The sequence below is a fragment of the Phaenicophaeus curvirostris genome, chromosome 19 (genome assembly GCF_032191515.1).
Source record: "Phaenicophaeus curvirostris isolate KB17595 chromosome 19, BPBGC_Pcur_1.0, whole genome shotgun sequence".
Lineage (NCBI taxonomy): Eukaryota > Metazoa > Chordata > Aves > Cuculiformes > Cuculidae > Phaenicophaeus > Phaenicophaeus curvirostris.
This window is the reverse complement of record NC_091410.1, coordinates 5466162-5492683: the sequence shown is the minus strand read 5'-3', so window position 1 is coordinate 5492683 and position 26522 is coordinate 5466162. Positions and strand designations below refer to the sequence as shown.

General features: G+C 44.9%; 1 protein-coding gene across 1 annotated transcript in view; it reads right to left on the bottom strand.

Moving 5' to 3' along the window:
* Positions 1 to 5763: 5763 nt before the first annotated feature.
* The window catches only part of LOC138728727 (myosin heavy chain, skeletal muscle, adult), a 30108-nt gene continuing 9349 nt past the window's right edge, over positions 5764 to 26522 (bottom strand). The window contains exons 2-39 of the mRNA XM_069872303.1: positions 21039 to 21279; positions 20807 to 20950; positions 20558 to 20714; positions 18829 to 18856; positions 18617 to 18731; positions 18324 to 18416; positions 18136 to 18199; positions 17945 to 18043; positions 17737 to 17840; positions 17511 to 17649; positions 17153 to 17271; positions 16905 to 17054; positions 16436 to 16606; positions 15659 to 15965; positions 15478 to 15557; positions 14312 to 14399; positions 14103 to 14220; positions 13663 to 13786; positions 12889 to 13025; positions 12515 to 12770; positions 11967 to 12209; positions 11585 to 11761; positions 11354 to 11499; positions 11175 to 11265; positions 10697 to 11086; positions 10430 to 10556; positions 10184 to 10302; positions 9560 to 9756; positions 9072 to 9255; positions 8818 to 8983; positions 8585 to 8709; positions 8112 to 8420; positions 7751 to 7954; positions 7357 to 7482; positions 7091 to 7261; positions 6900 to 7004; positions 6660 to 6755; positions 5764 to 6052 (exon numbers count right to left, since the gene is read on the bottom strand). Coding sequence (XP_069728404.1) covers positions 5897 to 6052; positions 6660 to 6755; positions 6900 to 7004; positions 7091 to 7261; positions 7357 to 7482; positions 7751 to 7954; positions 8112 to 8420; positions 8585 to 8709; positions 8818 to 8983; positions 9072 to 9255; positions 9560 to 9756; positions 10184 to 10302; positions 10430 to 10556; positions 10697 to 11086; positions 11175 to 11265; positions 11354 to 11499; positions 11585 to 11761; positions 11967 to 12209; positions 12515 to 12770; positions 12889 to 13025; positions 13663 to 13786; positions 14103 to 14220; positions 14312 to 14399; positions 15478 to 15557; positions 15659 to 15965; positions 16436 to 16606; positions 16905 to 17054; positions 17153 to 17271; positions 17511 to 17649; positions 17737 to 17840; positions 17945 to 18043; positions 18136 to 18199; positions 18324 to 18416; positions 18617 to 18731; positions 18829 to 18856; positions 20558 to 20714; positions 20807 to 20950; positions 21039 to 21245 — 5832 coding nt within the window. The 5' untranslated portion in view covers positions 21246 to 21279 and the 3' untranslated portion in view covers positions 5764 to 5896. The remainder of the gene's footprint in view (positions 6053 to 6659; positions 6756 to 6899; positions 7005 to 7090; positions 7262 to 7356; positions 7483 to 7750; positions 7955 to 8111; positions 8421 to 8584; positions 8710 to 8817; positions 8984 to 9071; positions 9256 to 9559; positions 9757 to 10183; positions 10303 to 10429; positions 10557 to 10696; positions 11087 to 11174; positions 11266 to 11353; positions 11500 to 11584; positions 11762 to 11966; positions 12210 to 12514; positions 12771 to 12888; positions 13026 to 13662; positions 13787 to 14102; positions 14221 to 14311; positions 14400 to 15477; positions 15558 to 15658; positions 15966 to 16435; positions 16607 to 16904; positions 17055 to 17152; positions 17272 to 17510; positions 17650 to 17736; positions 17841 to 17944; positions 18044 to 18135; positions 18200 to 18323; positions 18417 to 18616; positions 18732 to 18828; positions 18857 to 20557; positions 20715 to 20806; positions 20951 to 21038; positions 21280 to 26522) is intronic.

Genomic DNA, 26522 nt, shown 5'->3' with positions numbered 1-26522 from the left:
AAATGGATTTCTATACGCGTGAAATGTCACTTTGCAGCAATAAGTCTCTGTCCTATGTAGGTTAGAGCAATTTAATCTTTTGGAAAGGTCCTGAAACAGCCAGCTGGGGGTAGAGAGATGGGTAAATGTGCAACAAATGATTGCAAATGGGCTGTACTGAATGTGCAGCCAAGGTGAACAATGCGCACACCTATTTCCACAGCAAATGTTAAGTAACTCTTAGGTGACATTCAGAATGCCATTTCCTTCATACATTTAAGTATTTAAGTGGCTGTGGTTGCAGAACAGGTGAGTGAAGGGACAAAGCTTAGAAGCCTTCGAGTAAAGTGCACAAAGCAGAGGGACAACAGGTGGCAAAAAGAGTCAGAGAAGGACAAGGAGGCAGATGGAAGGGAAATCAGGGTTGCTACCATGATGCTAATGTTACTGTGCAAGTGGCTTAGAAAAAGAGGTTAGGTGGCATGTTCCTTAGCTGACCCTCCATGTGTCACAGCACTGGAGAGGTGTCATGATGCAGGCAGGTCATCATGAGCGTAATGTGTGACTCTCAGACACTCTAAGTGGAAAGTACAACTAAACTGAGCTGTGTGTGAATATTTCCTATCCATCTTAAGCTTTAAAGATGGTTTCACTCCATCTCTGCTTTACCAAGCATGTAAGGTGTAACCTTTGCCGCCTGCATCCATGTTGTCAGCTCCCTGGTTTTCTCCAGCTAGCCTGTGTTCTCTTGGAGCAGGGTGACCTCTAAGGGCCTTTGGGCAGAGCAGGCACGGAATGAGCATGTCAGTACTCTGCTTTGTGCTCTGCCTTGCACATTTGCAAACCTTGGACTTTGTTAGTGCCCCAGTCTGAGGTCTTTATCACACATCCCCAGCAGTGTTGTATTGTCTTACCCAGGTAAGCAGTATAAGATGCTTCAACAGGCTTCTTCTTTTCTCTTATGAATAAGAGAGGATCTTTTCCAACTAGGAGTTACTTCTGGGGTTGAAATAGACTTGTGAGTCATGAGGAACTGAAAGGATAAATTTGATTTGTCAGAATTCAGTGAGTAGAAGTTTTTTTTCGGCTTAAGAGGAATATTTTCAATTAATGTTATTCTGTCAATGAAGTTGTACTTATTTACTTTGGAGGCACATTACTTTTGTCTGGATTATTATGGCCTTAAGAGTTTTTGCAATCCATGCAGCTGTACTAGAGTACATGAGCTGCATCTATTTTAAACTTCATCTCAGCGATTTTCCTTTATGGTAATTATGGACCAATGCTTTTTTCAAGGTCAGTGACCTTTGCGTTACTTACTGGCTAGCAGACAGTCTGACTGCACAGGCTGGTTATACAAGGTGATTCTAATCTTCAAGATACGGCATCAAATTATAAATGCATGAGAAATTAAGTAGACTTTCTTTTATAAGAATGTACGGGAGCTATTTCCCTAACATAAATAAGGAACATTCCCAGATTCACAAGAACTAAACAAGTACTTAAAGTGTAATGTTTATTATTTGACTTTTTTTTAATGTGTGCAGCCTTGTGACATAAGCTGGTTGTGTTGTTGCTATTAAACACCATCACCACGGTGAATGTTCAGCACATTAATCTAATATAATCTAATAAACTAATATAGTTTAACATGTTAATTTTTAGATAAATAATAAGAACCCCCCTGTTTTAATGATGGAGTATTAATCTTCCAGTCAAAGAAATAATCAGGTCAAACATGCAAAATCTTGCAATGAGGTCTGCTTATTGGATTCTAACAGGATAATTTTTCTGGTCACTGAGCAAATGGAAATCAGGCAGGAAACAAATAGTTTAATAACATCACCAACTAAAAAATGGTTTAGCTTAGTTACTAAAACCAGAATTTTGAACTGACATAGACATATAGTTTTCCCCCTAATTATAGTGACTGTTCACAGATTTTTCTTTACATATTCAGAAATGCCAGTATAGGAAATGTCATCCAGAGAAGTCTGTTCAACAAAAGAAAATGCCAGTATTTTTTTTCCACAGACATTTGTCTTTATCTGGGATGCTTAGAGTGATCTTAAAGGTTATTTTTAAAAAAGAAATATGAGATCTTCCTCATGTGACACTATTTGTCTAAACAAACATCTAGTTACAGTTATGTCATAACTATGATTATAGTTGCTGATACAATCACAATTTTAACTATTTTACACATTTAAAGATAGCCTCAAGCCTAATAATTCTTACATTAAAAGGCAGCAAATGTTCTTGTCGCTATTTCCCACTTCTAACTTCTCTTCTTTTCTCTTTGGTGTCAACCTTTCCTGTAGCACTCTTCCAAGCCTAACATCTATCATTTTTTCAGTCTCATTGATGATGTGCATCGTCTTTTAATAGCCAAATGCTTCCAAGCCCCTATGAGCACCCCTTTCGGGGCAGAGGGTCCAGTGTAAATGAACCCTGCACACTGACCTGCAGCTGCTTCTATCAGCTTAGGATCTGTTCTTTCAGCACTGAGGACCTTCCCATTCCCAGGTGTCCCATTCCGCTGTCTTTCTTCTGTCCCAGTGGGGAATACATGTGACTGGTTTACCAGCCTGGTGGCATTTTAATGCGTCTGGTGGGATTCAGTGGGGCCAGGCAGTTTCAAGGGCTTTAGAAGCCCCCATCTTTAACCAAGCCCACGCTGTGGTCTGCACTGGTTGGACACCCGGAGGAGGCTCCAGCGCGGCGGCTGGGTGCTGCCCTCCCCCGGCAATGGGTGTCCTGGGTCTGGCTGCGCCCTGGCAGAGCTCCCTGCAGCTGCCAGGACCCAGCTGGAGCCCCAGACGGAGAGGGAAGCTGGTGGGCGCTGTGCCCTTGTAGCAACGGGACTCAGCCTAGGGTTGAGTGGGCAGGCAGTTCCCTTGCAATCCCAGCCAGTTCTCACCCCATGGGCTGAGCCTCCTCAAAGCTGGCATGGTGCTTACCTTCCTACCCACACTCTGTGGCGTTGGCTTGGGACTCCAGCCTGGACCTGTCCTCCCTGATGGCTCTTGCCTCGTTTGTACCATTTCAGCTTGGGAGAATGAAGTAAGACATGAGAATCTCACTGTGATGAGAATATCAGTTGTGTGGGCACATAACACAGTAGCTTGGTACCACAGTTTATGACACAGAATACTGTCTTAGGATTCTAAGGGAGGAGGATAGCTAAGCCAAGTGTGAGCTGTCTAAGCATGTTGTTAACAGACTATATCCAAAAGACTCTTCACAAGTACTGAGAAGAGAACCAAGGATGCACCTTGGTAGCACCAAGGTAGCACATCCGCCAGCCACTCTCACCTGACAGCTGTGCAGGAGGATGTGCTTCATACCTGAGAATGGATTAGATTTTTCCACTGGGCACATGTGAAAATACTACTGATGATGACTCGGTGAAAAATTTTTAAGACCTGATTTAAGCATGGAACTAAACACGGTACACAAGATCTCTTCAGCCTCTGCGGACAAGCTGAAGATGTGCTGCTGAGGAAGAATGTTTATGTATATATCCTAAGATTTTAGATCCACCTGCAGGGTTCAGATCTATACAGCTAGTTCCTGAGATAGGAATCCTTTAGTTTGCAGTGACAAGGGTTCCACAGCTTAAGTGCATACTTTGTGAAGAACCCATGCGTCTTTGTGGTTTTGAGTATCTTGCCTTCAGGTAGTTTCATTTGATTTACACCCCCATACCCCTCCGCATTCTACCTGCTGTACTTTCCTGTTTCTTTTACTGCCAGAGCCAGTTAGAAAGTTGATTCCTGACAAGCTGATTTTGTAGTTCTGCTTTGCAGGCTCACTCAGTTCTCTCCTTTATAGTCATAAACATCTAAGTTCATTTAATTGGTCCTCCTACTGAAGCCACTCTACATTTGTGATCAACTTTGGAATCATAATTCCTTGAAAATTCAGTTTGTCTCTTTTTATCTTCTTTTGCTAACACTGCTGAAAAATGAGTGGAAATTTCCATGCAATTATGCAGCATATGTAGAAGACCTTGCTTTGGATGGGTAATTCTCGGCTCAGAGTCCATCTCTTTATATGTGACACTGCATTTTGTCCCCCACATATGTCTATCTGTGTTTTAAACTGGACTGCATTTTGTAGGCTTTTTAATGGCACTCTTTACTCCATGTCATGAAAGCCTTCTGCGGTTCTTAGGCATCAGCCATTGTCTTTACTGCTTGGAAGAGAGCTGTTTCATTAGGAAATATTGTGTTTCTTTATATTGAACACTGCTTTAGCTTACTTTATCAATAGCTTGAACAACACAGGCCTCAGTCCAAATAACTTGTCTCCTTCATTCTATGTCTTTGAGGATGATTTATTGGAGTAAGAATCTTCATCCTTATCCCGTGGTTTCATCATTTCTTTGAAAGCCTTTGTTTGAATACCTCACTGAAAGGGTCTGGAAATCCCAGTTGATTATGTCAGTTGGTTCTCCCTGTCTACAGGCTCATTTATACTTTCAAAGGTTTCTGTGTTGATTCACATATAAGACTGACTTGAATTTAATGGAATACTACCTTTGGAAAACACAAACTGCCTGTCCTCCTTTCCCCATACCAGTTCTTTCATAAAATCATAGAATAGTTTGGGTTGGAAGGGATCTTAAAGATCATCCAGTTCCAACCCCTCTGGCCTTGAACACCTCCAGGGATGGGGCAGCCACAACCTCCCTGGGTAACCTGTTCCAGTGCCTCACCACTCTCAAGGTGAAGAAATTCTTCCTTACGCCTAACCCCTCTCCAGTTTATACCCATTGCCCCTTGTCCTGTCACTACAAGCCTTCATAAACAGTCTAATGTCTAGTCTAAATCTGCCCCTCTCCAGTTTATACCCATTCCCACTCATCCCATCACCACAAGCCTTTGTGAATAGTCTTTCTCCAGCTTTCTCATAGGCCCCTTTCAGGAACTGGAAGGTTCATTCTGAGGAAGTGTTACACAATGGGCTCACTCAAAGTTCAGAAGCTGTGGCTGTGAGAGTGAACTTCAGCCCTTTGAGCTCTGCCCCAACAGGCAGTGATTGAAACTGAATGCGGTGGCTTTTCACCCCTGCTCTCAAGTCTTCCCGCGCAGCTCTGCTCGCACCCAGAATCAACCTGACATTTCTCTGCTCAGCTTGCTTGTTACTTTTCCAGTGGATTGAATGGAAAATTAGTAGGCTAGAATGGAAACACCAGCTACTAATGAACTCTGCTGTGTTTCCCTTCCAACTGCTGGGCTACTGCAGCAGCCTCTTCTCTGCTTGCTGTCTGCTCCAATTTCTCTTGTCACAGGCTGGTGAGAGAAGTTCCTGTTTCAAGCTTTGGGTTGTTGCAATACCAATTAATTGAAGAGCTGGGGTCACATCAGGAAACAAAGACTCCCCCAGGCAGGGTGGTGTTTCAGGGGGTAGTGTGCCAGACTCCGCTTTTCTGAACACCAGAAGAAGCAGCTCTCACCTGACATACTGAATGACTGGAAAATGCTGAGATGCTGTATGGATAAAAATAAAATAAGCTATTGCTTGGGACACAAGAGTAGGGGGGCTGGGCTGTCAGGATTCACTGTCAGAAATTATTATCCCTGATTTCTCTTCATGTGAAGTTAAATTTCTCTTTGTGCCCCAGTCACCAAGTAATAAAGAAAGGAGAAGTAGTTAAGAACTAGATGACAAAAATCCGGACCATGATACAGCAGTTATAAGCCAAAGCTGCCCCAAAGCCAGATGATACTATAGACTTCACCAGTAAAAAGAGGAACAAATGAAAGCTGGTACTCATGGTGCGTATGCAAGGGAATCTACGGTGTTTATTCTCTAGAAATCGACATGGCTATGAATACTTGTTACAGAAGAAAGTGACAGAGGGTTCACATTTTGTGCTTCCCTCAGGTCACTTTGTAGCCTCAAGACATCTTCACTCTTCCTCTTCTATCTTCTTGCCATGAAACTCCCGGCTTTTCACCCGAAGCTTGTTGACCTGCGACTCTGCAATGTCAGCGCGCTCCTCGGCTTCCTCCAGCTCGTGCTGGATCTTGCGGAACTTGGAGAGGTTGACATTGGAAAGCTCCTCCTGTGCAGGGAGAGGGAGGTGGTGGGGAGGAGCCCAGGGCAGGGCTTTCCAATCTCTTGCACTTCAACCTTGGGGAGCTGTGGCTTTTCCATAGGGGAAAGCCCAGACCTCCATCCCCCACCCCCACTGCTTACACAGAAACCTCACACAGACCTCTTCATCTTCCTTTCCTCAGGACCCCACTGTGACAAACTTCACTAGCACTGTGTCAAGCTTGAGGGGCAACTTTGCCACTTTGTCATTTGCATACTCATTCTCCCACTATTTTTTTCCCAGCTATCAGCATAATTTTTAAGGTTGAGAAGGACCTTGGAGTCTTCTGAAGTTCAGCAGTAGCAGAGACTCAGGAACTTCTGTTAAATTCACTTAGTGGATGTGGCCCATGGGGCTCTTCAGTCTGATCTCCTGTACAAAACAGCAGTTCCCTCCATTCATCCCTGACTGCTGCAGGGTGCTCAGAAACTAGCAGTGAATGAGAGTAAAATGATGTGGCCAAGACTGTTCTGTCTTGGCAGTTTTCTTCCTTTTTGCAGTCTTCCTACTCATCTCAATGATTGTGCTGCCCTCAAGGAAGATAGCTCTTGCCCATTCTCCAGGCAATACTCACGGCTTCCTCAGCTTGTCTCTTGTAGGATTTCACCTTCGTTTGCAGCTTGTCCACCAGATCCTGCAGCCTGAGAATATTCTTCCTGTCTTCCTCAGTCTAGAGGGGTTGGAAAGCAGGAAAGAGAATGAATTCTTGATTATGCATGATGCGAGGTTAGCAATTCCCCTTGGAGATGGTGTGCACAACATGGAAGTAGCTGTGAGAAAACTCTTCTCAGCCCAAGGAGGCCTCCTGCCTTACCTGGTAGGTCAGCTCCTTCACCCTCCTCTCGTACTTGCGCACACCCTTCACGGCTTCAGCGCTGCGCTTCTGCTCAGAATCAACCTCCGCTTCCAGCTCCCGCACCTGCAAGGAGAAGCCCATCTTTGGAGCTGCCCTGCTGGCTGACTACACAACATGTTCTCTCATGCACAAATAAAACTCCTACGCACCCTGGCCTCCAGCTTCTGGAGTTGCTTCTTGCCTCCCTTCAGAGCCAACTGCTCAGCTTCATCCAGACGGTGCTGCAGGTCCTTCACTGTCTGGTCAAGGTTCTTCTTCATCCTCTCCAGGTGGGCACTGGTGTCCTGCTCCTTCTTCAGCTCCTCTGCCATCATGGCTGCCTGATGAGAGCAAAGGATCAAGGCCATTGTGAGACTGGAGACGTCTTGACAGAGAATACATGGACCATCTCCAGTGAAAGAAGCCCCCAACTCACATCAGTGATGGCCTTCTTGGCCTTCTCTTCAGCGTTGCGGGCTTCCTGGATAGTATCCTCCATTTCACTCTGAATTTGCACAATGTCTGTTTCCAGCTTCTTCTTGGTGTTGATCAAGCTGGTGTTCTGTGCAACAGGAAAGACATGGTGGGTGCTGTTAGACCTGGTGCCTCCACATCAACAGCTAAATATGCAAATGTTCTTTGTGAAAGGCTTGAATGCAACAGACATCTTCAGAGACATAGAGGAGACCAAACATAGAGGGCTGACTGAATCTGCTGTATTACAGCATAGCTCTTCCTATGCTGACTGAGTGACCACTCAAGAGATGTATAGCAACCTCTTTCTTAGCTCTCCTTTGTTGATGGGATTAATTTCTGGAAGACTGGCTGACCTGGGTATGGAGGAGCTGCACACGTTCAGTGGCGTCCAGAAGCTCCTGCTCAGCCAGTTTCCTTGAGCGCTCCGTCTGCTCCAGGGCTGCCCGTAGCTCCTCAATTTCAGCCTGCAGCAGGTTGGCTCTGCGCTCCACCATGGCCACCTGCTCCTTCAGGTCCTCCTGTGTCCTCAGAGCATCGTCCAGGTGTAGCTGAGTGTCCTTTAAGAAAAGAAAGGGAAATTAGAAGATGGCACAGCACTGGAGAAAGGTTGGATGGTGAGACATATGGCTCATTTACTAATATGTGTATGTAATTAGGTTGTTGGTATACTGCAAGGCAAGCTAGGTACCTGCATGCTAATATTTGCGTTCTTACCTTCAGCACTGCCTGTGTGTTCCTCAGGTTCTTCTGTGCCTCTGCAGCCACGCGGTTGGCATGGCTCAGCTGGATCTCCATTTCATTCAGGTCTCCTTCCATCTTCTTCTTCAGCCGCAGGGCTTCATTCCTGCTCCTGATCTCAGCATCCAAGGTGCTCTGCATGGATTCCACCATTCTGAGGTGGTTTCTCTTCATCTGGTCGATCTCCTCATCTTTCTCTGCTATCTTCCTGTCAATCTCTGACTTCACTTGGTTGAGCTCAAGCTGCAGGCGCAGGATCTTCCCCTCTTCATGTTCTAGAGAGGCCTGGATAAGGCAGCAAGAACAGTGACTTAAAAGACTGCTTCCTTTCTGCATCATCTCCTATGCAGTATTTCATGAGATCTTGGCTTGTTTTCCTGCCATCTCTGACTACACCCAACTACTCCCATCCTTTCAGTCTGTACACCACTTCTTAGCACTTGGTGTACCTCAGCTTCCTCCAGGGAGGCCTGCAGTTCAGACTTCTCCTGCTCAATCTGCTTCTTGACTTTCTCCAGCTCATGAATTGCCTTTCCTCCTTCTGCAATCTGCTCCGTGAGGTCAGCAATCTCCTCTGTGGGAACAAAGACCAATGGCACGGTCAAGGATAGAGCATCATTGCCACCCTGCAGGGTGAAAAATTGTGAGAAACCCTGCCAGGAGCCAAGTGCCAGTGACTTACGTTGCAAGTTCTTGTTCTCACGCTTCAGCGTTTCCAGGTGGTCCAAGGACTCCTCATAGGCATTCTTCATCTTAAACAGCTCCGTGCTGAGAGAGCGAGACTCCTTCTGGGAGGCTTCCAGCTCAGCCTGTGTTTCCTCATACTTCTGCTTCCACTCTGCCAGGATCTGAAGAGAAAACAGGCATTAATATGGATGTGGAAATGGGAAGGGAATGCTCTGCCCAGGAACCCCAGGGCTGGAGCCCTGAAATGACCTTGTCAAAGTTCTTCTGCTTCTTATCCAGAGCTGCGCAGGCAGCATTTGTTCGCTCCACATCGATCATCAGGTCCTCCACTTCATTCTGCAGCCTCTGCTTTGTCTTTTCCAGGGAGGCACATTTGGCATTGACAGCTTCAACGTGTTCCTCTGCATCCTGCAGGCGCTGAGCCAGCTTCTTCCTGGGAGGAAATAAGCACAGCTCCAGATTACAGAGAAAGGGTCTACCACCTCTGTGACCTGGCACCTACTGAATATTTGACTTGCCTCAGGCTTTCTAGCACTAAAGTCTACATTTGTCCTTCCAATCCATGCTGTTTCCTCAGCACACTTTTCCCCTCTCTCCCTGTTTCACCTCTATCACTAAGGCAGTACCTCCCTGCCTTCCTCCCAGCTATCTCCCAGCCCACTCTCAGAGTCTCCATTTCAACTGCCCTGGACACTCTCAGCCTTCCCCAGACATTCAGTGTCCCACTTCCTCCATACTTGGCCTCCTCCAGCTCCTCTGTGCGCTGAATAGCGTCCGTCTCGTATTTGGTTCTCCACTGGGCCACTTCGCTGTTGGCCTTGGACAGGGCTCGCTGCAGCTCCCCCTTGGCTTCCTGCTCCTCCTCATATTGTTCGCGGAGCAAGTCACAGTCATGGCGAGCAGACTGCAAGGCGTGGGCCAGCGCATTCTTGGCCTGGGGGGACATTGGGACTGGTAAGCTGAACACTTCTCTTGAGACGTCTTTTGACAGTAAGACTGACAGTAAAATTAGAGTGGAACTCTGTGTGGGTCAATGGAAATTTGGGAGCTAATGAAGGCTCCATCCATGTGGTGTGTAGGGCCAGGACGTGTAAGTGGCAGGTGTTCTGGGGATGGTCATCTGCAGTTTCTGTAAATGTTTTGACATGTGTATCTGAATTCTGTCTTAAAGACTCTTGGCAGAATGTCCTGAAAGACCTGTGGATGACATCCTTCAGCATGAAAATCATAACCCTCATTTCCCTGACTACCTTAGAAGTTGAGTGTGTTAATCATGTTCCCTCCAGCAAAGCATGTGTTTGGGAAAGAATATTGGCCTTTTAGGGGCAATGTACTTTGTGGAAGATAGACTACTTCCAGACCTTTATCTCTTCCTCTAGATGTCTCTTGAGTTCCTCAATCTGTTGTGTGAATCCTTGCTTGCCTCTAGAAAGCTGAGAAATCAGAGCATCCTTTTCCTCCACCTGACGTGAAAATTCACCTGGGAAGGGTAAATTGAAAAAGAGTAACTAGACTATTAAGAATATGACCCGGTACTGTCTGGCACCCTGTGGTATCCTAATGACATGCAGCGCTCCCATTGCACCTCAGGAATGAGGATGTCTCACCTGATTCTGTCTGCAGACGAGCTCTTTGAGTGTTGAGGTCATTGATCATGCGCTGATTCTGCTCCTCCTTAGTTTTGATCTCACTCAGCTGATCTTCCAGAGTGCGGCACATCTTCTCCAGATTGGCCTAATGAGCAAATACAAGGAAGGAAATAAGATGAACACCAGGACTGTGCCTTGTTCTCACAACAGGGATTTTCTTTATGAGAACGGAGCTGGTAGCTGTAGCCTCTGGCCCTGAGAGCATGTTCTGCTGCAGTTCATTACCTTGGCTTTGGAGACAGACTCCATGTTACTGGCCAGGTCGTCAATCTCCATCTTCAGCTCACTCTTCTCCTTCTCCAGCTTCTGCTTCACTCGTTGCAGGTTGTCAATCTGCTCCCCAAGCTCAGCTGTGCTGTCCGCGTGCTTCTTGCGCAGGGCGGCAGCCGTGGCTTCGTGCTGCAGCGTCGCCTCTTCAAGGTCGCGACGCATCTTCTGAAATTCTGCCTCGCGCTTCTTGTTCATCTCAATCTGAGCTGCTGTAGCCCCTCCTGCTTCTTCCAGGCGCTCGCTGATCTCCTCCAGCTCCCGCGAGAGGTCAGCCCGATGCTTCTCTGCTTTTGCCCGAGAAGTTCTCTCTGCCTCAATTTCCTCCTCCAGTTCCTCAATCCGAGCCTGGAGAACATTGGGAACCCTTCACACCCGTGCCCTCCTCCTGCCTGACCTGTGCCAGGGTGAGAGAAGGAACAGAACAGAGACTTGCCTGGAGCTCCTTGATCTTCTTCTGTAACTGCATGCCCATGGCTTGCTCATCCTCAATTTTGCTCTGGACCTGACTGATTTCAAAGTCTTTCCTTTGGGCAAAGGACGCATTGTTAGAGCTCAAAGGAAAAAAGTCAAGAGAACCAGCCCCACACTGAGGTGCCCCACAGCCACACTTACTTCTTCAGTTTCTCATCCAGCTGCTGCTTATCATTTTCCAAATCCATTATGCTGTCATGGGCCAGCTTCAGGTCTCCTTCGAGTTTCCTCTTAGCTCTCTCCAGGTCCATGCGCAGCTTTTTCTCTTGCTCCAGGGACCCTTCCAGCTACAACCAACAAGACCATCAGTGCTCTGCCAGCCAGGTCTAACTCCATACCTGTCCTGTTCTTGCTGAATGCCCGTGTGCTTACATCGTCCACTTGCTGCTCCAGCTTGGTCTTAGCTTTGGTCAGAGTATTGACTTTGTCCTCTTCTGCCTGCAGGTCGTCCAGTGTCTGCTGATGGGCCTCTTGGAGGGCTTTCTTCTCTTTTGTCAGCTTAGCAATGGTCTCGTCCAGGGTTGCCATCTCCTCGGTGAGGTTTTTGACCTACAAATAGAAACAATTGTCAACATTGGGTGGAAAACAGGGCCACAGTGATGTTTTCACTGTGTAGCTCTTATCCAGGAGTTCTGTTTTAACTTTTGCTGCTCAGACACAATCCAGCCAAAATGTTCCAAAGCCAAGGTGTCCTGCTGTAGCAGGGTCTCTTGCTCCGAGAAGCAATATATATTTTGACCTCTTATATGTGTACCTTGTTTTCAGTAGCATGCTTTTCCTTCTCCACTTTGGCCAGTGTTAACTCAAGGTCATCGATATCTTTCTTCAGCTCTGAACATTCATCCTCCAGTTTCCTCTTCTTGGCTGTCAGCTCAGCATTGATTTCCTCCTCATCCTCAGCCCTTTCAGTGACCTCCTTAATCTTGGCTTCCAGTTGGATTTTGGTTTTGATGAGCTGGTCACACCTTTCCTCAGCATCAGCCAAACTATCTGCTTCCTTGGGGGGGAGACACAGAATTTATTGGTTTGTAATTTTTTGAAGGTTCTCTGCTCTTGTCTTTTGAATCACATGGTGGCGTTTGTTACAATATGAGGTGAACCTGACCTTTCACTCCCACAAGCTGACACTCACCATGACCCTGCTAGTGCCTGTTTACTCAAGGTAAGAGTGAATTAGAGTGTGTCATTTAGACTGCTTTCTACTGCCCATCAGTGAGCTTCCTGGAAGGCTCTGCTTAGGCAAACAAATGTTCTGGCTCTACAATATTTTTCTCCCATGTATGAATGAATAGTGATACTCACAGCCTGCACTTGGAGCTGCAGGTCATTTTTCTCCTGCAGCAGGGCCACCATTTTTTCCTCCAACTCCTTCCTCTTTGCCTCAGACTTGGCAAGCTCTTCCTTGGTTTTCTCAAACTCTTCCTTCATGTTGGCCATCTCCTTCTCAGATTCTGCGCTCTTCAGCAAGGGCTTGATCTTGAAGAACAGCTTCATCCAGGGCCAGTGCTTCACATTCATGAATGCACGAACATTGTACTGGATACAGAAGATGGACTCCCTGAAAGGAAGTTGATATGGTTGTTGCATCATTTCGATGTGACTGATTAAAACGTCATTAGTCAAGTACCATGACATCAAACTAAATACGATCAAACTAAATCAAACTAAATACCTACCTTCTCTCCACCATTCTCCGATACTCCACTCTCATTAGAAAGCCTCTGCATCTGGCTTGTGTGCGAGTGATGATTTCTGCTAGCTTGTCATCTCTCATCTCCTCCAGGAGTCCCAGCAGCCCAGCTTTGAAGAACACCTTGAGAAAGGGAATGTTGCAGCTTATTATTTTCAGGTAGTACAGAATTGAGGCTCAGAGTCTTTCTGGATCCTTAAGTAGACCTTAATGGCCATGAGCAGCCTCACCTTGAGCATCCTCCTAAACTCTGCCCAAGTGTCTATGAGCTTCCTGTAAGCTCAGCTGTTAGCAGTCAGTCCCCATCTGAACCAGGCAGTTTGAGTTATGGTTTCCAGTTCAGCCACAGCCTCAGCCACGCCTTGGACTCATCATGGACCCCAGTGAGCTCTACCATGACCTGCAGGCTTAGTTCCTGGCTTGATGATAAACTGATCTCATTGCCATGAATCTGCCCAGGAATTAATGAATAGTGCCTTTGCCTTGTAAGCCTACTTATATCTGGTCCTGAACAATCTTGAGAACCAAGACTTTAAGGCTTCACCTCAGACTTATTGTCAGAAACCTGTCTGGTGATCTGGACTCTTGGCTGAACCTGGCTGCCATTCCAGGGTCTTCTCCACCTGCTTTGCTTGGGTACTTGGCTGAGCACTTGCTGATTGAGGTTACCGCACCAGCTCTGTTATTGCTCTCTGCCCCTGCTGGAGCAACCCACCGTTACCACTGCCTGACAAACTTTCAACACAGGTCTTGTTTTAACCTTGGTGTGACCAAATCTGTACTGGGTGTGGTCCACATCAATGGATCCAAGGAGCTTCTCTGAAGCCTTCTTGCTATCCATGAACTGCCCCTCTGGGATAGCACTGGCATTAAGCACTCTATATCTGCAGAAGAAAACAGGACACCCGTTACCAAAACCGCCATTGACATTGAACCCCACAGCCTTCTCAGACTGTCGTATTAAATCAGTCTCATGCCTCGAGACAGTTCATCCTTTCAGACAGGATATGGAGAGTGTTTTTTCTATTAACTTGAAGTGTGAGAGAATCCTGACCTGAGCAGTCATAACATAATGGATTGATGGTGAAAAAATTCTGTGTTACTGCTCACTACCTATTTAAAGTATAATATTTCAAGTATATTATGATACCCAGGCTCTTTAGTTTGGTCTGAATAGGCAGAAGCGTGTAGCACTCTTACCTCTGTTTGAAGTCAGCATACAGGACTCTGCTGGGGAATCCTTTCCTGCAGATTCTGATCCCTTCCAGCACACCGTTACAGCGCAGCTGATGCAGCACCAGCTCATGCTCCATGGCACCTAACAAACACCAGAATTAGTGACTCCCCAGCTGTTTGACATGCAGAAGAGCTTCTGCTACTCAAATTTTCCTCCTATTGGGTCTTCTTACCAGGCGTTTTTGTTTCATTTGGGATGATGCATCGTACAAAGTGGGGGTGAGTGCTTCTCAGGTTAGCCATCAGCTTGTTTAAATTCTCCTGTGAGATCATGAAATGATGTTTATATTAATAAGTGTAAGCACTGGAAGCTTAAGAGTGGATGTATCAACCCAAGTGTTTAAGGATGCAGAGTTGCCTTCTCTAAATCACCTTACAGTTTCACTCTCAAAGTGAAACTTAGGAACTGAAGGATCCCAGATTTTTGGGTTTGAAACTCTTTTGTAGAATAATGGTTAGTATTACTTTTCCTTGATCTACTTACACAAATACAGAGCTCCCATGTCACAGCTTTCCTTACAAATATTATTTAGTTGGGCATTTTGAGTGTATGGCATGTGCTCTTGCCCAAGTGTGACTGGCATCTGATTTGGCAGCTATACTTTCATTTTAAATGGGTGGAATAATTGTACAGCCCCTATAAATTGACTGGTTTAGTTTAATTCAATCTCCCTAAACATCTCCACCTCAGCAACATGGAAACCTTGACAACATAACTGAAAACTGACCTCAAGCTTCATTATTTTCACGTAATCTAAAATCACTCTCCTTCCCCACTGAAATGAAAATGTTGCCTTATAATCTTACAATTATCATGACAATGTTTTCCTTTGATGTTTGGTCTACTATTTTCAAGTTCTACAATATGTCATTACTGAAAAAGTTTATGGATACGTAGAACAGCTATGGGAAATATCTCTGAACTCTCCAAACAGGATTTTAAGGTAGTTCTGCTCATTTGATGTTGACTCTCAGTCTAAGCAGGTGAAGTTGACACTTTGGAGACTTTCATAGAGTATTCAGAGAAGGTAATAGCAAAAGATGGGCAGGTAGAAAAAAACAGCCAAAACATAAGAATGTAATATTACTAGTAAGTTGGAATAGAAAGTCTAAGTAGATTGCCTAGGGAGTTTCAGGAGGCTGACAATAACATTCTCAATCCTGAAATGAAAGAAAGGCCATTTATGCTTTGAGGTAGAGATCCTGCGGTGTTCTAAGAGGGTGATTCTGAAATTCCCAAGGATGGCAAGGGAAGGATTTTCAAAAATGACAAGAGAACTTTCAGATTCAAGAAAAAATTGCTTTCCAGTTTCAAAGAGGTAATGAATTCTGTACATACCCGGAAAAGAGCTGAGACAGTCTGGAAAGAAGAACCCTTCTTCTTGCCACCCTTCTTGCCACCACCACCTCCACCAGCCTCTGCAAAATTGAAGAAAACGAGCAGATGTCTTTACCATTGCCTTTGAGAGGCCTCCTTTGTACAGCATGAACACACAGAACAATGATTTTACAGAGCTTACCTGCTTCCCCACCATAGGCAGCAAAGAGTAAAGCCAATGTCTTCACAGATGATTTCTGGTACAACCCGATGACAGTTTCATTCAGGGGGTCCTTGTTCTTCTCCAGCCAGCCAGTGATGTTGTAGTCCACCGTGCCAGCGTAGTGCACCAGCGAGAAGTGAGCCTCAGCCTTGCCTTTGGCAGGTTTGGGCTTCTGGAAGTTGTTGGACTTGCCCAGGTGCTGGTCATAGAGCTTGTTCTTGAAAGAGGTGTCAGTTGCCTTGGGGAACATGCACTCCTCTTCCAGGATGGAGAAGATGCCCATGGGCTGGAAAACATTACAACAGACAAGAAGGGGAAATAAATTAGAAAGGAAACACCCCTTGATTGGAAAGTTGCTGGAGTCAGAGGGGAAAGCCGTTCCCCTGTATTTCATAAGTCAGAGAAAATTAACTAAGGTTTAGCTTCTTTCAGTGTTGATGCTTCATTTGAACTTATGTAAACGCCTTTGCTGAAGAAAAAATTACAACTATAAGATTGCAAAATATTGTCCTCTCCATAAAACTTTACTGGCAGGTACTTACAGAACATGACAGTCTGCTCAGTACCTTGTGAATGTAATCTGGAAATGAATACTCCAACAGAAGTCCTGATACCTGAGACTGAGCTCCAGAAACACTTCCACCCCATTGCCACTTTCTCAGGGTATATATGTGAAAAAGCCAGAATAGTCACACATCAGGTCTCTTGGCAAGTATGGAAGATCCAAGATACAATAAGTCTGAACAAGAAGGATACCTTCTCAATGAGCTCAATGCAGGCAGCCAGGTCCATCCCAAAGTCAATGAACTCCCATTCAATTCCTTCCTTCTTGTACTCCTCCTGCTCCAGCACGAACATGTGGTGGTTGAAGAACTGTTGCAGTTTCTCATTGGTGAAGTTGATGCAGAGCTGCTCAAAGCTGTTGAACTGCCCAAAACAAGGAGAAATGCACAGGTTTTTAAGGTGTGGCAACCCCCCAGGGGTTTGCGAAAGTTCTCCTACTGCTCTTTCAAGTTGCCCAGCTGAAATACCACTCCTAAGTAGATTCCCTTCTACCTGTTGACAACATTACAATAAGAGTTTGTTCATAAAGCCATTTAAGGGTGCTACAGTGATAAAGACAGATGGGTTTCTAGAAAACTGCAGATGAGGAGGGTAAACTTCTGAAACTTTTTAAAAAGAAGAGTGCTTCTCCCTGGCGCCCCTTGACTCTGCTGTTCCTTACATCAAAGATCTCAAAGCCAGCGATGTCCAGGACACCAATGAAGTACTGTCTGGGTTGCTTGGTATCCAGCTGCTGGTTGATGCGAATAACCATCCACAGGAACATCTTCTCATAGACGGCTTTGGCCAGGGCACCAACTGCGTTGTTGACCTAAAGCAGAGCAGCAAGGACTGCTGTTACCTCCTTGGGTCAAAGAACCATCCTCAAGTACGCTTTCAAGCCTTGCGATTTTAACTTCCAGCTTTTACCTGTGACACAGTTTGACCTTTGGTCACAAATTCATTCCCAACCTTGACTCGGGGATAACACAGGGCTTTGAGCAGCTCAGCTGAGTTCAGGCCCATCAGGTAGGCAGCCTTGTCTGCCACTGAAGAGAGAGAGAGAGAGAGAGGGAGAAGTGCTTATCTTTGGACAATGGCCAGGATTTGGTCAGTGTGAACAACTCTGCTGTTTGTCTGCATTTAGACAGACAATGAACAGAGAGGCTTTTCCTCAGTGCTTTCTGTGGTGACTTGGGCCAACAAAGGCCTGTCTCTGTAGGCTAATATATCATCTCTGCAAAGAAAGACGTTCTTTGAGCAAGTCACTTGCTGAATTTGCTGGTACCTTCTGTGCCGTCTGGCTCTGCCTGCTCCTCTCGTTGTTTCTGCTTGAACTTGAGGTTGCCGTAGTGCATGACAGCCCCTGTTAGCTTGTAGATGGCTGTCTTCTCATCAGCAGAGAAGCCCAGGATGTCAATGGCACTCTGCAGTCAAAAAAATGAAGTAAAATACGTCTTAGTAGGTCACCTTTGAAATATGTACAATGGGTACCCTTTTGCTGTGTTACTTACATCTGTAGCCATCAACTCCTCCTGGTCATCAATGCTGGGAACAGTGATCTCCCCTTGACTCACATAATGGAAATCATAAGGGTTGGTGGTAATGAGGAGCATGTCTGAAAGCAGGAAGGGACAAGGCACAGGCTTAGTTTTGCCAACCAGCTAGCAGAGGGAACTGTTGCTCAGCAATCATCCTCAAAAAGACATTGATCCTCCCTACCAATTAGCTCCGGCTTCTTGTTGGAGCAGATCTGATAAAAGATGTGGTAGCTCCTTTCTGCCTTGAGCTGGAAAGTGACTCTGGACTTCTCCAGCAGATCTGGCAAGGACAGTGGAAAGAATCAGACACAGGAAAACTCATAGAGGTGGGAATATAGGAAAGAATGGGATCAGATCAGGAGAGACTCTTACAAGTTTCAATGTCTGCAGAAGCCAGTTTGCCTGTGGCCCCAAAGTGGATTCGGATGAATTTACCCTGTAAGGAGAAGCAGCATTTCAGCCTGGATGGGTTCTCTTGACGTTGCTTCATGAGGTGCACTGCTAGGGCATTGCTTATATTGCAATGAGGGAGAAAGATTTTGTCCAAAGCAGCAACTTACAAAGCGTGAGGAGTTGTCGTTCCTCACGGTCTTGGCGTTTCCAAAGGCCTCCAGCAGAGGGTTGGCGCTGATGATTTGATCCTCAAGCGTTCCCTGCAGGACAATAATTATTGCTGGTTATCTTTCTCAGAAGTCATGTCAGGAACAGACAGGAGCAATGGTTGAAGCTATTATCTATTAATTAATGATCTCGTCCCCAAGTATTCCCTGCAGGAATGATAACTACTCACTTACAGTGTTGCATCAACATGGCAACTGCATGTTAAGTGTTTGGTCTGTTCTTCCTGACTCACCTGCATTTTGCCTGTCTGCTGCTCCTCTTTCTTCTTCTCCCCGCTCGCTGCAATTGTTGCAAAGTACTGGATGACACGCTTTGTGTTCACAGTCTTCCCGGCTCCGGATTCTCCGCTGCCAAACCCAAGAGAGAAGCAGAGAGCGTGTGGTCAGGCAGGAGGTCCCCTGGCACTGGGCAGCCCCGCAGGGACCCGAGCAGGGATGTACGTACGTGATCAGGATCGACTGGTTCTCACGATCTGGGGAAGAGGCAGAAACAAAGATTCCTTTAGTGACATTCTTCAGTAACATAGAACACAATGTGTGTGACAAATAAAAGTAATGGTTTCAGACAGCTTATGTATTTCATGGAGAGTGCTCGAATTATCAAAGTTTGGATTTCTTCCATTTTTTTTTTTCACCTCCAAGTTACTCCTTTAAATTCCATTTTCAATCATTGAAATGGGACATTTTGTCTTAATTTAATCTATTTCTCCTATCAAACTCGATATAAAAATGAGTTGTGAAGCAAGAGTGCCTGTTACTTTACAGTGACTTCAAGAAGTTTGGAAGATTATCTTCCTCAGAGAAGTCTGTTAGAGACATTTGGAGGTTTGAGCATGAAAGAACTCTCTGTAGAGTTCTGAAAGAATAATATGAAATTTATTACATGTCTTTTTAAGGTTTTAAAAAGTATCACTAACTGCTTATACATCATTGAGTCCTCAAACAATTTAGGCATCTGAGATAAAGTTATACATGTTTCTCTTTAGCAAGACAGCCTTGGTAAAGGCTGGTTTATTAGATCTCATCTCTAAGTAGCAAGGAGTTGTAACCATTACCTGTATGGGTCAAAAGAATTCTGACCTCCTCCTGACTTAACTCACTGGTAGAACTGCAGAGATTTAATCAATGCTTCAAATGTTTATACAAGATCTTTTTTTTTCCTTTCTCTTATTCTGCCTTTACTCCAGTGAATTAGAAGGAGCAAATTCTTCCTGAGGTGGGAAAAAAATGTGTGGGCTTTGTTTGGTTTTTTTTTGTTTCAGATAGTTTCTGCTTATTTTTCTGCATTTACAAATCTATTTTTAAGGTTCTAAAAAAAGAAGGGGCAAAGACAATTGAAAAGGTTAAAAAAATGCTAAACTACTTCTTATTCACAATCCTGCTCTGGCATTTAAAGTGGAAGTGGAAAAGGAGAAAAAAAAAATCAATCATTTTATTTATATTCAATAATCAGTAACAGTTTTTAACAGCCAGTATTATTATTCTGTGATGTTCAGTAATGTTCTTGTCAAGCCATGAAAGAACTGTAGAGGTATGACCACCAAATAACTGATTCCCTTCTGCCTATTGCAGTTTTGGTTAACAGAAGGCTAGATCTTCCTGGTCAAGTAACTTCTATGCCTAAGAAGCAAATCCACAATACAGGAGTGTTAATTAACAGCTCATTTGAAATGAAGGCATATGTCATTGTTCCTAGAGGGTGCAGCTTCGCTGGTATTCTGGTTCTTGCTCTTTCCCAAGAAGCTGTACAGCAGTATAACACTTCAAATCATATCACTTGCTTTTTCAAACAATGTCTTCATGAAGCCAGTACAGCTAGAAATTAGCCAATAAAACATTTTTGGGAGACATTAACTAAATTGTTCAGAGCTCTGTTAATATTTTCTGTCATCTTTTGAGCAAATCAGATCTCAGTAACAGGCAGGGGAAATTTTTTTTTTACACAGTCCATTCTATTAATTATTCACCACTGTAACTTTTTCAATGCTTTTGTCAGCGTGCTGTCAATTAGAGTTTTAAAAATCACTAGGACAAAACTGTGTCTTGTGCATAATACCAACAACAATTACATGTTAATTAGAGGTTTGTGCTGAGGTTTACAGCTCTACATACACAAATATTTTTTTAAAAACCCTAAATGCTGTATTGCCACGAAGGTGCTGCCATTGTCTTACCAGTGAGCATGAACTGATAGGCGTTGTCAGAGATGGAGAAGATGTGTGGAGGGGCCTCCTGGCGCTTCTTGCCTCGGTAGGCCAACACCACCTCCGGGTTGTACACCGGCAGCCACTTGTAGGGGTTGACAGTGACGCAGAAGAGACCCGAGTAGGTCTGCAAGGAAGGCAGAGGGCACGTTGGCTGCGCTCCGCCTGGCAGAGCGGTTCCTCCCAGCTCCCCAAGGGAAGGCTGCTGCCAGCACTTACGTAGATCATCCAGGCTGCGTAACGCTCTTTGAGGTTGTACAGCACAGCAGGTTCATGGAGGTGGGTCATCATGGCCATGTCCTCGATTTTATCATATTTGGGAGGGTTCATTTGGTGGACTTGATCTTCCTTAACGGTCAGGGTCTGTCAGAGGAAGGGAAGCATGCATATATGTCAGCTAAGAGCTCAGACTAGATATTATATACAGGTTTTAAGACTTTTTCTGGCTCACCTCTCCTGCTTCAGTCTTGACAGTGACCTTCCCGGCCTCCTTGCTCTGGATTGTCCCTTTCACAAAGGATTCCTTAGGATGCACCACAAAGACAGAGGTCTTGGCATCAAAAGGTTTGTTCTGGGCCTCGATTCTCTCCTTCTCTGACTTTCGGAGGTAAGGAGCCGCCTCCCCGAAGGCAGCCATCTCAGCATCTGGAGAGGCCATGGTTGCACTTAGCCAGGAGGCACAGTCAGCAGTGCGTTCTGTAGGAAAGAAGCGATACAGTGAATCAGTGAGTGAACAGCTTTATGTGCAAGTAGGTATAAAGAAGCAAAAAGTTGGATTCAAATTTTCCAGACTTGACATTAATCCTTAAACATTTAGCTGTTGTAGCAGAATATATATCAGTACTTTAGTGTTGCAGTATTGTACAGTTTAGTCGCATTACTATAGCTTTGTGGATCTACTGAATTTGGACATTGCCGTAGGAGAGACCTCATATTAAATAAGTCTCAATTTTTTTTAAAAAATATTACCTAAGAGTCTCTGAGGTCATAAATAGTGGCTTTTCACTGGAAATTCACATCCTATAGACAATTAATCTTGCAATGTGACAGGTATGAATGTCACTATTGTCTCATCTGCTTTCTAGAAATCTTAAACTGTATTTCTTCCTGTTCCTTAAGAGTTGGTAAAATTTAATATTAATTCTGGTGGCAGCAGCTGGAAGTCAGTCCCTGCTGTTTGAAAACATAGCAACTCACGTTGCACAGATGTCTAGAGATAATATATAAGCTGACGGAAAAATGTTGCCTTCAAATCTAGAATAAAATCACTGGTGATAGAGACAGTCCCTGATAGAAATCAATATCCAAGGCCTATAGCAAGTTCAATGGAATAAAAAGTTACCTGCTGTGCCCAGGAGTTCACAGGAGCCGTACACTTACCTTGAAATTTTCTGCCAAGACTGGGCACAGCACTCCAAAGAGACTTTTATAGAGTCTGGTATGCAGATGCTCTGGATGTTTCCTTTTGCTTCCGTCAAAATATATTTTGGCAAACTGTCTTTGGCAAAGCTTTGTCTGGCAAACTGAACTAACGTCATAATTGTCATTTGATTTGACCAGATAAATTTAGAATGTTTCATATCTTACCATTACTGTGAATACATTTTCTATAAATAGGCTGACGGGGCTATTAATGGTGGAATCTTGACCAGTCAAAGCACTGAAGGAACTTGGAGGTAAAATTTATAGGTTCCTCTACTGTTTCTACAGATAACTTGATCTTTGACCCAGGAGGCATTCTTTGACATTTCTGTATTGCAACTATTCCAGAGGTAATACGGGAATAATAAACTGTATCTTGCACACATGGTCCTGTGAATTTAGGGGTTGCTTTCAGAGTGTTAGAAATGACAGTTCTACAAAAGACAAACCATGACTAAATGTCATTCAGTAATTCATGCTATGTTATATTGAAACAGAGAAAACCAAGCACATATTGTGGGCCAGGACTTTGCAGTAGCGCTAGATACAGAGGGAGTCCAAGAAACAGCAAGTCAGAATACAAGTTCAAGTTTGGACAGGCAATGCATGCCTAGATTGTGAAAGGTGACTCCTTAGCTATAAAAAGATATAAACATCTAAGGGAGCAAATCTACACTTGGTATTTTGCAGAAACTGAAAAATTCAAAATGTGGATATGAGAGGAATGTCCACTGTTGCTGTAGTCAGTCATAACTGATATTAGAGAAAAGCCTCACCTTGTCTTGAACAAATTCCTCATGGTACCTCATACCTTAAAAAATGAAAATTAAACTGCTTTTATGAAAATATTTCTTGTTTTAAAAGATTGAGTGTTTTTGTTATAGAGCTGATCTAGAAGAAATGCCTGTATCAGGGCATTAGAGGTGGTAGGCAGTCCTACAGAACGCTGATACTATGAGAAAGGGGGAATTTGCTGGTAGTCCTGGAGAGTGACTGAACTAGTTCTAGGAAAAGGGCACTGTCACTTGAGCTGCTTTAAACTCTGTCAGAACTAAACACGTTCTTCTCCTGGTCAGTGGCATTTTGGTTATTAAAAGAGCTCAGTGGTTAGTGAATAACACAAGGGTAAGGTCAGAAAAATGATGCCTGTGATCCAAAGAAATATCCAGCATCAAGCTCTGGCCTGTGCATGAAGAACCTGTTCCAAACAGGTCTCTGGCACTGCAGCCCCAGTTTTCTGGAGTTCAAACTCAGAGCTCACTCCTTTTCTCCCTGTGCATGGCATGGGGAGGCTGATAGAAACACTCCTTGTCCTTCCCAGGAGGAGTCCAGAAACAATCAGTGAGAAACAATGGGTGCAGGTGTGCATCTGAAGGCCTGCCTCTCTTGGCAGCCTCTGGCTCCCACAGACGACCTTAAAAAGATCATCTAATGCAACACCCATGCAGTGAGCAGGGATATCTATGACTACATCAGGTTGCTCAAAGCTGCATCCAAGCTGAGCTTGAACACTGCCAGTGATGGGGCATGACCAAATTCTGGGGACAACCTCTTCAGTGGCTCACTAGCTTCATCTTAAAAAAGTTTCATTTATGTACAACAAATATCTCCCTTCCTCAGTTTTAAATCTCTACAGGCCTCAGTAAATATCTTTCTCCGTCTTTCTTATAAGCCTCCTTTATATACTGAAAAGCCACAATATGGTCTCCTCAGGGCCTGCTCATCCCCAGGATGAACAGGCCCAAGCCTCTCAGCTTTTCTTCACAGGAGTGGTGTTCCAGTCGTTGGACTGTTTTTATGGCCCTCCTTTACATCTGCTTGATCAAGTCCATGTCTGTCTCCAGGTGGGGTCTCAGGAAAGCAGAGTAGAAGGGGAAATATACCCCTTCCTGCAGGTCTGCTCTCCATCCAGTCACCCTCCAGTATGTCCCGACAGCAGGCATTTCCTTGACCCAGCTGCAGGGCCTTGTACTTGGCCTTGTTGAATCAGGTTCATATATATTCGAGGCTATCAAGGTCCCTCTGGGTGGCTTCCCCTCCCACTGCTGTATCAGTTGTGCCCCTCAGCTTGTTGTTGTCTGCAAACTTCTTGAAGGTGCACTCAATCCGATTGTGTATCCCATTAATGAAGGTACTAAATAGTGCTGATTCCATTAACGAACCCTAGAGGGGCACCACTGGTTTCCATCTGGATGCTGAGCCTTTGACTAATATTTTTGATGTGGCCATCCAGCCAATTGCTTATCCATCTAATAGTCCATCCATCAAAACCACTACTCTCCAATTTAATGGCTAGAATGTTGTGGGGCACCGTATCCAAGGCGTTACTGAGGTCCGAGTAGATGACATCAGTGCCAGGAGGCACAGAGTCTGCGCTGCTGAATGGGCCTGATTTAAAGAAATTGATGTTCCTGTGCTCAACAGGAACGTTGCCAGAATGGACCCACACCAAAACACACGCACTAAATGCAAAGCACAGATCATGCATGCTCTGGGCCTGCCCATTGGATCTTGGTGTCACACTGTGCTTCCTGGTGGCATTGAAGCCTGTGACCATTGGCAAGCAGGAAGGTGTCTGCTGGCCCTGCACGCTGCATATTGATTCACACCAGCCGGTCCCGAGATCTCACGTAGCCCTGTTACACTTGGCAGAAAACTATTCCTTGACCTGGGCCCCACAGTGTTTGTTCCCAGCCACTGTGAGCTTTTGCCCCAGTTAGTCCTGGACCCATCGTTTCACATGAGTATTACTGTTAAGTTCAATACTTAGCACATCCCTAATAAAGTAATAAGCCACCACCACAAATTCAAAGGCCAGGATGAAGTCAAACACTCTCTCATTTCCAAACTACTTCTGTGAGACAGAGATGAACCTACTACCCTTCTGTTAAGCCCAGAAAGATGGGATAGAGTTTGTGGTTCTGGTAGATGACTTTGAAAAAGCAACTGCTGTGGGATTTGCGGCATGCTGGTGGTATTAGCCCTGCTGTCTGGATTAGCAGAGCATGCCGGTAGGGATCAGCGCATCCTGTGAATCCCCAGTGGTTCACATGACATGGAAGCTCTAACTTCAAGATACCACATAGCAAGGAAGACTTGACAGAGAACACTGGCTGCTCAAGTGAAGCTGCAGCAGAGGCGAGATGTTAGTGCATCATCAAAGCATCCACAATTCCTTCCTTCCTTCCTTCTTCCCTCCCTTCCGGATTTTTTCATGTGTTTCACAGAGCAGGTTTCCTGCTCACAGGATCAAAGGGACGGTGCCTCTCGTGGGTGATGTTGTACAGCACTTCTGGGGTGACAAAATAATCATAAACTTCTATTCAGTAATGGTTAGGAAATGCATTTGTTCAGCACTGAACCCAAGGTCCTTAGGGTTAAGCAAAAGTATTTCCAGCATGAAAAGAGACAAAGGATGTATGAAAACAAGAAGTGCAGCTTTCAAATACCACTGTCAGTTATGCTGCGATTATTTGTTAGGTGTGCTTAGAAAGATGTCACAGGACCAAATGGGCAATCTGACAGAGAATTCCCAGCCTCCACTTCAGTGATGTTTCTTCAGACAGCAGTCCTCTCTGTGAAAGGTGAACTCCTCGGCATGCTAGGCCAAGCTGAACAGAAATGCTGGCACCCTCAGCCTTTGGAGGAAAGCTCCTCTTCCCTGCCCTTCTGCTAAGACGTGCCTGAGTGCTGGAGCCTCCATAAGCTACAGACAGACTTTTCTCATGAACTCCTCTGTTTATTCTGTTGATGAGCACTGCACATCTGGAATTAAATAGGAAGAGTGCTTTCTCCATCACTACCATGCCATGTCTGCTCCATGTAGGTGTTTCTGGATTATCTGATGAAGATATCTCCTATCTCAGGATAGCGATAAAGACACTGGGATGGCCTTTTACCATCTCTTCATGCTGCTTCTCCATGCAGAGACCAATTTCTGCAGGTCTTCCCTGAATGTGCAGCAGGGAAAAAGGAACTGGATGCACCTTTCCCTTAGGGAGTGTGATTGATAGCTTTTTCTGTTTGTTGTGTCTTCTCTTTGCAGTGATGAGATTCTGAGATGGCTTCCTGCAGCCTGAAAAAGACCGAGCAACTCAGTGGAGAAGAACCAGATTGAAAAGGTAAGCAGAGTGGCTGGTAGAACAGACCTGTCATTTGGAGGAATTAAAAGAGTTGTCACAGAACTGTCTGTGCCAATCTGAGCCCAAGGGGAGTCGATGCTCTTCTGAGTTCTCCTGTCTAATAAAACCAATGAGGCAAACATAGTGCAGACTAAAGCCCGCCTCCTGTCAGCTTCCAAAAATACATAAACCCTGTTGATTGTCAGTGCTCTGTAAATCTGCCTCTGACAGCAGCCAGCAAAAGGAGGGGCTCACAGCTGACGTACTGAATGATTGGAAAGTGCTGAGGTGCTGAATGGGTAAATACAATTTAAGCTGTTGCTTGGGACACAAGAGTAGGGAGGCTGGGCTGGCAGGATTCACTGTCAGAAATTATTGCATCTGATTTCTTG